Below are 13,439 nucleotides of genomic sequence, written 5' to 3' on the forward strand. Positions count from 1 at the left end.
TGAGTCACGGACCGGAAAGCTCAGAGAAATCTCCCTGGAAGAAAGGCTTAACCCTAAAATGAAAGACACGGTGCGTTAGTCTCTCTGTGGATTCACATGGATGTTACAAGAAATCCACAGCCTTGTACCACGCTGCGCGTGGCAGCCAGATTGAGCTCCCCAGGGGCAGAAAGATTGAAGCCAGGCTGCCTAAAAAAGCAGAGCTGCAATCCAGGGGATCAAATCAGGAAGAAGCGTGGGGCACATGATATCTTGTTTGGACCATGGTAAGGCCCGAGTCAGAGCCAGGATCATGCAAACATGTGGGAATGGACTTGTATAAATCCATCTAAAAGGCATGTTCCATTAGGAAAGTCACAATTTTACACAAGACATCGAAACGGGGGATATTTTCTGGCTGAAGTTGTGTCTGATTCCCTGCACTGACCCATGATGACTTGCTCAGGGCCAGGCACTTTGATTTTGGGGCTGCATCTCTCTAAGTTTGAAATCTGCCTGCCTGTGACCCCAGAGACAGATGGTTTCCCATTACAAAAGTGTCCTGCCTACCTCCAGAAATAGCAACTTAATACACCAAGTGCCTGTCGGTGGCACCTGCAAACAAGGCAGATGAAGTGCCAGTCATATACACATCATCGCTGTGCCTGCAGATAATTTCCATAAAGGAAACCTTTAACCTCAGCTTCCCACACACCATTACAGATGAACTCCCTCCTGCTTTTCTGGGGCTGCTCTGAGGCAGTGAGTACTTTGGCAAGGACAGTAAATGATTTTCCAGGTCCAACCGCAAGGCAAATGTCTTAAGAGCTCTGAAAAAAAAAACTCCATCTCCTTACATTAGCTCTGAGGATGTGCCAACACTCTCCAGAACAGAGACACAACCTCAGTGCTCAGCAGGATCCAGCAGCCATGCAGGGACCCAGCAGGGCAGGAGCATCGCTGCAGCCATACGGGGATGCTAAGGCTTGTAGTTGGTAACATTTCTTCAGGATTTTTTATGAGATCTAAGGATTTGGGAATCTGAGAGTCACATTTGACACATTATCCCATGGCTTTTCAGGAGTTGGCTGTGAGAAGGCAGATGTTTTTTTCTTGTCTTTTCTTATCCAAGGAGCAGGGTTAAACAAGCTAAAGAAAATCCCACTTGCCTTTGACCTCCCGATAAAGGTCTTATCTCAAGCTGGTTGAAGACGAACAGCAGTATTTTGAACCATTGCAGACTGGGCTTATCTGGGAGCATTCCCTTTTATCTCCTCAAGCAGTGTGTCTGGAAATCAGCACATGTGTTTCCATCATCTACCTGGTCTGAGGGGACTTGCAGGCTCTCTCCTGTCCAGTAGCTCTGCTAAGTGGGCTGCATCTCACTCACCACTGACTCCTGATGCCAATAGGAAATGTTTTGAATCCTTCCTTGGCTTGGGCTGTAAATATAATTAGATGTCATCCCAAAATCAGAAACCAAGTGATGAAAACATAGGATTGCAAAGCAAAAACTTAATGCAAGAATGTTCCTAAAACTACTTGTTGACACCCACATGTGCGCTTGAATGCCTAGAAATCAGCCCAAAAAGCCCTCTGGGCAGTCAGAGAGCTCCTACAAGCTTTGGTGTGGCAGGAAAACACAGGAGACATCAGAGAGTGTTCTTTTTTGATGTATGTACCCCTAATAGAGAGGATGCATCTCATAGCTTTTATTTTAGCTTATATCATTTCCTTAGCCAAACAAGGTATTTTTTGTAACCGTCAGACATAGTTTAATTTTTTGAAGGTGCTGGAAGAAGTTTAATAGAAGGGTTTTCCTCCCCTCTTGTCTCCATGTGAGGTCTCTGTGTAATGGACCTGAACAGAAAGGTTTAGTATTCCAGCTGAATTCCTTCTGAATAGTTCAGCAGACCGGGAGAGATACATGGAGACTTTCCATCTTTTATCTCGGCACAAAACTTTCCATCTGAATAGAGTCTCTTTAATGGGAAAGTTATTGTCCTCCAGTGAACCACTCATTTTTAGGATGACAGTAACTTGCATTTTCCACAGATGTTGCCAATTACAATGTTTCCCATTCCTGACATAAAGGGGAAACATGAAGGTACTTCGGATGCACTGTGCCGCAGCCGCAGTCAGTCGATGCTTTGCATTCACTGTCACGTTCACTTGCTTCCAAGCTCCGCGCTAGTGCAGCTGCAGTAAACTGTTTGGGCAGGACAGAGAGAAGAGAACAGAGGATGAGGGATGTTTATATTATGGAGAACAACACATGAGAAATGGCGACATTTCTATTACAAAGTCAGTGTTTTGAATATTGCACGGAGACTTCAGCAATGGCTGTCCCTATTTCTGCAGCAAAACAATCTGGAAATTGTTAGCTAAAGACAAAGCAAAAACTCTCTAAACACCCTATTAGCACCAGGCAGAGAATAAAAGCCGTGCTAAAAAACTGACTATTACAGACCTGGGTCTGTCATTACTTAGCGCTGAATGTGGCTACAGAAGATGGTCACATCTCTAACTCCCATGAGAGTACACTCCCAGCCCTGCATGAGGCAGCTGCTTTTGCCATTCACCATGTGAATTCAATACACTGGAAAATGTTTCATTAAGTTGTTGTTCAATGTTCTAGTTAAATATTATGTATTATATAACTGCATAAGTTATATAATAATGAAATTATATATATCTTTATATAATTTAATCTCCAACATGTTTCTGGTTTGTTCATAAACCCCAGCCTGCCCTTCTCCACCTCCACCCACCCCACTCAAAAAAAGAAAAAAATAAAAAAAGAGTAATGTAGCTACATCAACAAATCTCTTTATCTAGAGCTGCTTGGTACATTATAGCTCCTTCTAATTCAGGATATGTAGTATTTGCAGAGTAGGCATGCATCTTGCCAGAGTTTGAGTTCAGATTTACACCCACATTTTGCCCCAGTCATCAACTTTTTTGCTTCATCAGGGTTCATTTTTTTTTTTTTCCTGAGATTTCCAGTGCCCAGCAACTCTGGACTCATTCTAATGGAAATAAGTTCCACAGAGCAAGTACTTGTATATTTTGTCTTGCCTAAGTCCAGACATGGCAACTTAAGTCCTCTGTGAATAGGCACCTAATTAGTAGGAGTAGAACATGCTCAAAATATCATAGAGTTCAGAAAACACACTAGTCCTATGAGGTTTTGGTGAACTTTGTGATGGTTTTGTCTGTGGAATCCCAAATGTTTTACCAGTCTACAACGAATGGTCTGACACAGGTGTTGAGGTGAGGGCCTGCCCCCTGCATCAGGCTATGAGACACATGGAGTCATGCAGGCCCCACCACTGTTCAGGCATCGTGAAGGCCAAGGTCTGTCTCTGCTTCTTCCTTGTTTTTGCTGAAGTTCCCACTGTTGGGTTTTGAAACAGGATGCAAGGGAAAATGCTCTATCTTAGACAAAAAAAGAAGAAAAAACAAGAACCTCCAAATTATTGTCAGGACACTCAAGTGTACAAGCCAAACAAGAACAACTGGTTTGTTTTGACCGTTCTTTTAGCACATTTCAATAGTATGGGACAAACATTTGCAGTTGATTTGGCATAAGTTCCAGGTCCCCTATCAAGTCTACTTGTCTTTCAAAGCCGTTAACCACGTCTTGAGTGTAACCAGCCCTACCTCATCATTTTTTTTTTCCTCAGTCCTCCCAAAGTAGCTGCATTATTTCATCATTCGTGTTTTCAGTATTCTGAGAGTGTTAAGGAAACTGGAGAAAGTGAATAGCTGAATATTCAAATGCTTTTTCACAATATCTCTCCATCTTTTCTTTGAAGTTTTGAATTTGAACGTTTTTCCAACTTACATCCAACAAGCTCTTTGGCATGAGAAAGCTCAGATGAGGCTTGATTCCTTAATTACATTGTTGGCAGACTACAACATTCCTTTGTTAATTTCTTGATATAAATCCCCCAAAGAGCTGCAAAAAGGAGAATGGTGGATTAATTTAATCATCATTTCCTGTGTGGTTAAATACCGATCCTTTATAGTCTACATACATTTGGGTTCCCTGAACTTCATCTTTTCCACCTAGAGTGAAAGCCTCTTCCACTGTATTTTTTTTCCCTTTCAGACTTTATGTCCAAGGAATAATGCAAACTGAAGTTCATGTGCTGGGAGTAAGTGGAAACTCAGTAGCTTGGAGAAGAAAATTCAAATGCTTTCTTATACCGTCAAGTCTTGTAGAGCTGAAATGGCAAGGCTAATTCAGCTGGCGGCTGAACGACACCTCCCATAGCTCCCTGAGCAGCTCTAGGCACTGGAAGGTTTCTGTGGAAGAAGGAAGTACTGCAGTGTTGATCGTCTGTGCTGGAACAATATGGTTTTGAGGGCACTGAGGTTTGCAAGCCCCATATTCATAGTATGTAGATAGAGTGAAAATCCTTCTCATGACAAGGTAATGGAGATAAATACTGTACAATGCATTTCATCTGGGGCTTCAATTCAGCAGAACCTCCAGTTATTACAAACTTTCTGTCTCAATTAACTCAATGCTTCTGCCAAAGAAACCCAGGACATGCTGTTTGCAGCAGGGCAGATTTACTTTTCTGTGCAGACTTAAACAGCTGTTTCAGACTGTGACTGAAAAGTTATGGCATTTACAGTTGTTTTTTTCCAGACTTAAACGAAGTGTAATAGCAGAAGTGTTAGTTGTGTCTCTTCATCTTTGTATTCACCTCCCTCAAATTTGAGGCCTCCTGTCTTAGTCTCAAGGGGTTAAATAGCTCTTCTCCCAGATTAGTTTTGTAGAAAACCTGTCTAGCTACATCTAAGTTCCCTTTTCTGGGGGGGGAGCTTGTTGCCATCACTAGGTCCCAGGCAGCCTTTGCAAATTGAAACATTTTGTAGTCTGAGCATAAGGCTCAAAGGGTCAATTCCATGAGTTGGAGCTGATGATCCTTGTGGTTCCCTTCCAGCTGAGGATATTCTAGGGTTTTATGAAACAACTAGCACCCTCTGCATTGCTCCTTATTGGACAACAACCAGCTGGGTGAGTGGTTGGTCCTGCTTCTAGAAACTTCAAGGAAGCTCTCTGCCTCCTTCAAACACAGAATCGTAGAATGGTTTGGGTTTGAAGGGACCTTAAACATCATCCTCCCAGTGACCGCTTGAGCAGTGAACACTTCATTCTCTATGTCAACATGGACAAAGCAAACTACAAAACATGGATGAAGTAGGATCTTCCCAACTGGTAGCCTAGGATTTGTTGCTGAGCTGCCTTGAGAAGAGGTTTTGTTTGGAGCTGTGGTCTTGAATTTCCATTCAGGCAGTTCTTCACACTGCTGTCATTAACTTAAATATCTCAATAATCAGCTCATATACAGTAGTTGTGAATTATTACTGAGCAATTCCTCATCTTCAAAGGCCTACCAAGGAAAACAGATTTAAACTCTGAATGAATAGAAGGATTTTATTCAAATTAAGGGAGAATGACCCACTCCTGCAGTCTATGCTATAGAAAGGCACCATTATTCATGAGAAAACATTGGAATTTGGGTCAGAAATTCCATAACTTTCACACAGGTCACACATGACTGGGCACGACAGCCAAGCTCCTACAGTCTCCCTCTCTCTCTCATAGGAAGAAAATGATGCTGCCCTCCCTCTTCTACACTGGGATTTATAATGGTAACATGCTGTCATCCTGATTGATTTGCATGTGATTATTTCCTAAAAGATTGGAGCAGATAATAAACGGGAATACGAACAGCTTCCTTCAAGCGAATATTTGCAAGATCAGCCTGTTAGTGAGAGTCCCAGTCAGCAATTTCCAGGCGGCTGCTGGGACAAATGCAAAGTCTCAGGAATGCATAAGCAAACGCATTAGGCACAATACATCCATTGGAGCAGTGATTCGTTAAAAAAGCAGCCTCTGGAAACATGGAGAAAGCATGTTCTACACAAGAATAACTAATGGCTTTCCCTCCAAAAGGTGGGTAATTATTGCAAGTTGTCACTACTTACAAATTGGCCACATTAAATATATAATTTAGATAGTAATGCTCACTTTTAATATTTTTTTCCATGTATATCACAAACCCAAATGCCAATATATTTCATCAGTTTCCTAGTTTTCAGGACAAAAAGGAAAAAAAAAAAAGGAAAAAGAAAATCCTATGAACTTCAGCTGTCTTTGCCTGGACTGGGAATTTCAGATAATAGAGAGGCTGAGAGTGTGCTGACCAGTTTTGAGAGACATTTCGGCTAGTTTTACCTTCTCTTCATTATATACCAGCCCAAATTGGTTTAAATTTCCATACTCAGTGGAGAACAGATGTAGAAAATAATTTCTGGTTTCTTTGAAACATGAGCAGCATATTTTTGATTCAGGGCTCTGTAAACGAGCTCCTTCCAGATTAGGAGGCTTGGGGCCACCCTGAGAAGAGGGACTTGCTGCTCAGCCCTGAGGACTTGCCCTGAAGACGAGGGGTTACTGGCAAAACCACCGAGACATGGAAAGGGTCCCAGGAAGCCCCACAGAGCCTGCAGATCCACAAGAAATCTTGGCCATAGCCCTGCATATCTTGGGACGTGAGTAATGTCTGCTGCTGCTCTGGTCTAACAAATGCCAGGCTAAATGGCTGGATCATTACCCTCCCCGGTATGGGACTGATCCAGCTCCCACTGGAGCCAGCTGGAGCCTTTCCATCGAATGGAGTTGGGGGGGGATCAGCCCCACGGCTGCTGTTTGTCCTTCTATGGTGCACGCTGCCTCCTTCCCACTGCCTAGCGGGGCACTGCGAGCCCAGGGTCGGGAAACGAGGGCAAATCCTGGAATCTGCAGCAATTCCTCGGAAGGGACGAAACTCCTATTTAAGGAAAGCAGAAAAACGGAGAGAAGGTTTTATGACTAGGTCCAGAATGAGGCAAAGAAAAACATTCCTGTAAGCAGTTCGAATCCAAGCGGATGGTCTTTATGTTTCTGTCATCCTGGCCCTTGAGAATTACTGGATGGCAGGGCCAAGGTGCACCCCAAAATCTGCCCCTTTGAGAAAGTTTCATCTGCTGACATTGTGAGTATGAGAGTAATACTGGGGAGGTCTCATCACAGAGCAGGACTTTGTTGTTCCAGCTACTGTACGAAATGAACACAATGATGGTCCCCACCCCAAAGCACAATTAGCACTTGGAATTACAATTACTCTGTGTTCCCCAGTCTGCAAAGTTTGACCCTCTTTGGGGTCATGGACTGGAAGAAAGGGAGCAGTGAAAGGCTAGAAGAGCGGTGATGGTTGACAGCAGAGCAGTGTTGACAGCAGATGAGTGTTTCCAAGAGGCAAGGATGAGCAGAGGTTGTGTTTACAGGCTCTGAGGGCTTCTCTGGGTCAGGGCACTGTGAAATGTAACACAATCCTTTCCCCATCCCACCCAGGATAGAGAGGAAGGGTTTACAGTGGAGTGTGAAAGAAATTCTCATTTACAGAAACCAAAGTTCATCAGAGGGCTCTACATTCAACCCTCTGTGCTTGACCTCCCACTTCATACATGGGGTATATTTTGGGACTGATTCTTGTGTATGATCAACTTCCCTTTCTGTTTGGGTACAAGTTACAGAAAACAACAGAGAAGAGAAAAACCCCAGCCCTATAAAGCAGGAATGTGGGAGTGTAAAGTTAGAAAACTGACAACAGCAAGAGAAGAATCTGAAACTATTTCAAATTCATTTTTTCAAGTGGCAACATTTCACGTTATGTCCTTCTTGATTTAATTTTCCCACTGAGTGGCAGATCCTCTGCTGAGGCAAACTGCTCTGAGACCACTATATTTTAGGATGAATTCCTATTCTCAAAGCAAGTGACATTGCTGTTGAGTCTCATAGCACAGGATTTCCAGCATCTGTGCTGAAATCTGTGGGTTTCACACTCTGCAGGGGGGCAAATATTGGCTTCAGATGCAGTTTTCATTGAGGATTTTATGCAAGGAAACATTCCAATTGTTCAAAGGCTGCTTTAAAAAAAATGCTGGTTCTGTAACAAATTTAAGTTAATACTTACTCTTTCCTCATGTCAGAATCAGCAATATGAAATAAAAATGACAAAGGGCTCCTTATTAAAATCCAAGAGGTGAGGTCACAGAGGTTAAGGAGCTCTGGAAAACAGAAATCCTTAAGATGCATGTCTGGTTGTTTTTGTCAGGACGGGAAAGTTGCTTTGTTTGAACCTTTTTAGCGATGGGCTTTGCAGAATGGAAACAGTGTCTGCTGATAGCGATGGAGAAAGCCCCATGTCTGAGAACAACATGGGAGTGAGACTCCACCTCGGGGCAGCAGAAATACTGCCTGCCTTTTGGACAAACTGCTCCCTAGGGATTCCAAATCAAACACTTGATCCGCCAAAAAAGCAAAGATAAAGAAGTGACCTTATCGTTTCAGATTTCTGCAAGTATAAGGACCATAAATAAAGATGTAGCTTCTCTTGATTTTCTTGGTGAAGAGACACCGTAGCCTGGCTATTGATGCTCTGCAAAAATCTATGATGGGCCACTCCTTGTCAGTGCCAACACATGCTGGGGACTGTAAGCAAAATGTTTCAAAGTACACAGAAGAGAGAGAAAATAGCTTCCCTGCCTCCAAAGGGTGATACTACTATCTCCAAGACTTTGCCTCCTGCATTCTGTAACATTTTCTCAAAATTTTCAGACTTTTTCTTAGAGAAAACAGCTTTCTTACTTCTACCTACACAGCCCTGGGCTGTGAATTGCTGGTGCATCAGGATGGATGAGTATGTGCCAATCTTTGGAGCTTTAGGGCAGGAGCCCCTTGGGTGCTGATTCTGCAAAGATGTCAGCACCAGGTCCACTGCAATGGCGTGGAGCCAGCTCACTGAACTCTTCCCTGAATCAGGGACAAGCATTTGCAGGCTATTTCTTTTAAAGAAAGAACCAATTTGCGTTCCTCTTGGATTACAAGTTAAAATATCTTCTGAGAATAAAAAAAAATTGGTGTTATTTTCTCTCAGATATGCTGTGTAGGAGTATAATAGGAGCACAATTACCTTAAATCAGACATGGACCATAAAGGAAACAGATGCTTATTTCTTTTAGAGATTAGACAATCTTGCACACTGCCCAATAGAAAACAAAGTAGAAAACAGAAAACAGGCAATATATCTCATAAGCATCAAGTAAATGAGAACATTGCTCAGGAAATAAATAGATTTTATGACCGGTAGGGAAAAAAAAAAAAAAAAAAGCTTTTTTTTTTTTCCTTTTCCTTTTCCTTTTTTTTTTTTTTTTGTCTTTAATGAAGGCTATAGTAAGATTTCATTCATTTTCAAATGTCCAGCCTCTAGCAATTGTATCTTGGCCAGCTACACCTTCTAGTTCTTCCTGGTGATTTGAAAGAAGAGAAAATAGACGTGTTTTTTTTTTCCCCTGAAACTACACCCAGCATCTACTGCCACAACAACCAGCAGTCATCCCTGAGCTTGCCATTCAAGGTCTTCTGAGTTCAGGCTTTCTCAAGGCTGCTTCATCTCCTCGCATGGACTTCAAAGCTTAAACACCTCTGAGGACCAGGGGCAGCTCCCCAGACTGGAGCAGTTCCAAAAGTAACATTTTTTGGTTTCGGCCTTGACCGTCTCTACTAAAACTGGCTTAGGAGAGGCGGGAACCTTAAAGCATCCTTGTGGCCTCTGCTTAGCAGAGATTTTCTGGTTCATTAAAGCCTTGATACATTAATGGCCTGTGTGCAATTTCAGAGACTGGTGCGCTGAACTCCTGCCGTTCGGGCCTGGAGCTTGTTAGTGTAATTTTCTAAAGATTAGCAAGCATTGATTCCACTGGGAAGCCTTGGGGAAATGCTGTTAATCTCCCCTGACCGCTGCAGCAGTGCGTGTTTGTGGAGGGGGCCTGCTGGCACCGTCCTTGCTGCTGCAGGGGAGGTGTGAGTTGTAAGGAAAGTTTTTCCTTCAGAAAACTGTATCAATTCCAATCGGGAGTCGTTAGGTAATGGGAGCTTCATTGAGTCAGACACTTCATTTTGCCTCTCCCAGGTTGTCTGAGCCCTGGAGGCCCTCCGCAGAAGATAGATATTGACTCGATTCTGGCTTTGGTTTCCCTAGCTAACTCCTATTAACCTCAACAAGCTTGGACAGGTATGAATTAGGTGGAATTTTACTCAGTGGAAGGACAGCATATATATTTTAACACAGACAAGTCCTGCGTTATTACACAGTGGAAAAAGAAAACCAGCCTGGATAATTCAATTTCCTAGCACGAAGGTAGAAAGTACTACAGTTAAATAGAGGAGGTAATTCAATTTTCTGGTTACAAAATAACATTCTTGGTAGAATTAATGAAAGAATGCTGAGTTCTGGGCCAGTGTTTACAAATCAAATCTCACAGTGTACATGTGTGTAGAGTGTTCTGCAACACAAAGAGGATAATAAAGTGCCTAAATCTATATTAAAGCCCCTAAAGGTGGATCTTGGATGCTGGTTTATATATTTTAGTAGCTGTTTATCAATTCTATACGAGCCATGGAGAAAGGGATGTAAATGCTGCCCTTCAGTATCCTTTTCCCAATGCAGAATGATTGTCCCTGACTTAGTTTTACGTTGGTGCAAAGCTCAGCAGAGCCTTACCTCACAAAATGTGTCATCAGTTGTACGTCAGCCATCTCCCAAACAGGGAAACCGGGAAACCTAGAAAGAGAAAAGCAGAGTGGCTGAGGAAGGACAAATTGTTTAGATCATCCAGGCATTGTTTTCATATCTCCAGCTAAGCTGAGGAAATAGATTTGTTGGTCCTGACAAAAAAATCCCTTTGTACATTGTAGGAGAAAGAGACCCTGGGGAACGGAGAACAATAGGCTTCCCATGACACAGGGCCTGATTACCTTCAGGAAACGCATGTGGATTGCTCAGAATGATTGAATTCCAATATTGCTTTTTCAGGATCATGTAATTATATTACAGACTCTATCATGGTCCTTTAAATGGCCAGAATCTCTTTTAGTGCAGTAATGAAATAACCACTGCTTAAGATAATGATTTTATTTTTTTTTTTAATGGGCTTAGCAGCCAGTGCCAGAGCAGTTTCCCGTTGGACAGTGCAGACAGCCACGTGGATGTGTTGTAGCCTCCAGCCTTCCTGCGAGCAGTGGGGTGCGGGTCCGCCCCTTCAGCTCCCATGCTCCATAACTACAATTTGCTGTGCTGGGATCCAGCCGCAGGGACTTTGTGGCAGTGGGGCAGCTCAGCACCTTCCCCACCATTCACGGTGGCAGTGAAATGGGTGCTGACTGGTGGCTGCAGACAGACATGTGAGAAGGAAACAAGGGCACAGCTCTGGGTTCCTCTTTTCAACAGCAGCCTCATGGGCTTTGAGGACATTTTGGCCGTTCAGAGCTGGAGGAGCCATGACTGGCACGAGACTTTGGGCAGTGAGGCCAGACATCACCGGCACAGTAATTTCTGGAAGATTTCCCTTTCCTGCCGTCAGTGCTAGAACCAAATGAAAACTTTGCACTGCTTACTGTGGGGATCCCTGGCTAACGCGTACATGGCCCTTCGATGCTGAGCTACCAAAGACACAACAGCTCCTGCACAGAAACCTGTTTTTTCAATGATAGTGATGAATTCCAGAGATCACAAAAGCTAGAAAATTGTCAGCAGAGAGCTTGTGGCTCAGGGAAAGACAAAACAGCCTCGGGAGCACCTCTCCAGCAAGGCCCTGCCATGACCTCCGCTCTGCTGGGGGATCACTGCAGAAGAGCAGTATCCTGCTGCGCGACCTGGCAGGTCACGGAGAGCAATGGCAGAGAAATTTGGCAATGAGAAAGGGCTCCTCAGGTTTTTAAGATGTGTGAATGAAAACTATGGGAGTAGTTTACAAAACTACAATTCCACCATTGCTCCCTAGCAATATATCTCAGCCTAATTGCATTCATTTTTTTTCTTCTGATTTTGTGCAAAAAAACGTTTGTGAGTCTTGCAACCTGAGTGTCTGCCCAGTTCTTCTGTGAGAACAGAGACAGGATCCATATATAAATCACTCCTCCTTTTCAAACTTGCCCTTTTGCTAGGGCGGATTAAAATCTCCACTTTATTTACAAACACCAGCTTACTGAATAAACTATTGAGGGCTGTAACTGTTGATCTATGCTAAGGCCATCTGAAGCATCAAAGCAAAGGGTATTTATGGGGAAGGGTTGATAAACCATGGCAACTTGCCTCTCTTCCTTCCTAGCTAGGTGCAGCAGCGATGGCTCAATCAGTTCGGCTTCTGTGAGCATGTTTTAGAAGTATGGTTTGCAACTTTTATGGGCTGAAGATTAAATACCAAATGCAGTCTTGATGGCAGCAAGCACAAATCTCCCGAATTCCTCAGCACCACAGTGCCATTTGCTTCTATGCAGTGAATAAATTGGGAAGTGCAGACACGGGAGATGACGGGGAGGTTAGACGTGGGCTTTGAAGCATCGGGGGTGGATCGATGTTGAAAGCACTGTGTTAGCTCAGCCCTCTGGGCTGTTTTACTTCAGCAATTAAAGCCACTGGTGCAAGAAGTCAAAATGGCTTTGTCAATGTCATCAAAATGATAGAAAATTCCTGCTTGCTCCTAACTTTATGTTAGCAAAGAAATCCCTTTATTCCCTCCGTCCTGGGAGATAGATCGAAGATGTCCCCTTGAGGTTGTCGCCCTCAGATTTTCCAGGCTGCAGATCCCACAAATAACACCAGACAGGCTTTCTTCCCCATCAATTTAGATTTTCCTCAGTCCTATTTGAATCAAGGTGATTGTTGCTTTTTATTTTTTATTTTTTATTTCCTATCAGGTTGAAAACATTAAAAGGAGTAATTCATATTTTCAGATAAAATATTTCACTGAACACCCCCAAGTCAAGAACTGGGACACTTGTAATAGGTTTCAGATTCATGAGCAACTTCCTTCTACTTTTCCTGCAAAAGAATAAATAAATATGCAAATCAAAGCTATCAGTTACTTAGATTCTCATCAGAAACCATAAATAGCCACCCAGTTTATTCAGAGGAAATACATTTCGAAAAAAATTTCGTGTTTCAAAATGGCTATAAAACCAAAGGCAAAAGGAAGGGAAAAATAGGCGCAGCTTCTTCTTGCTCCCAGTCCTTTCATAATATTTAATCCGAACATTTGCTATTTGACATAAAGAATTCCCGCAAAATGGGAATGTTCCCACTGCTGAGAGAGGATGGGCACAGTCCAGAAGAATACCTTTGAGGATGGTTTCCTTCTGAGTCTGGCTGCTGACCTCAGAAAACATTTTCTAGCTGTGAATGACATTCATATGTAGCTTGCAGGACATGCTTGGTTAAATAGAGCAACCCAGAGCAATAAAGACGTTTTTGTAAAACTGTACTAGGACATCAATTTCACCAGGCATGACAGACTTTCAGCTTTGTCTTGCAATCAGGAGAAAATGTGGCCTAATTAGT

The 13,439-nt window shown here is 43.0% G+C and overlaps 1 protein-coding gene across 1 annotated transcript in view; it reads right to left on the reverse strand.

Annotated features, from left to right (window-relative positions):
• The window catches only part of WFDC1 (WAP four-disulfide core domain 1), an 81,063-nt gene that overhangs the window by 18,495 nt on the left and 49,129 nt on the right, over nt 1-13,439 (reverse strand). The window contains exon 3 of the mRNA XM_080551871.1: nt 10,605-10,664. Within this exon, the coding sequence (XP_080407997.1) occupies nt 10,605-10,664 (60 nt within the window). The remainder of the gene's footprint in view (nt 1-10,604; nt 10,665-13,439) is intronic.

The sequence above is a fragment of the Anser brachyrhynchus genome (assembly GCF_964034855.1).
Source record: "Anser brachyrhynchus genome assembly, chromosome: 12".
Taxonomy (NCBI): Eukaryota; Metazoa; Chordata; class Aves; order Anseriformes; family Anatidae; genus Anser; species Anser brachyrhynchus.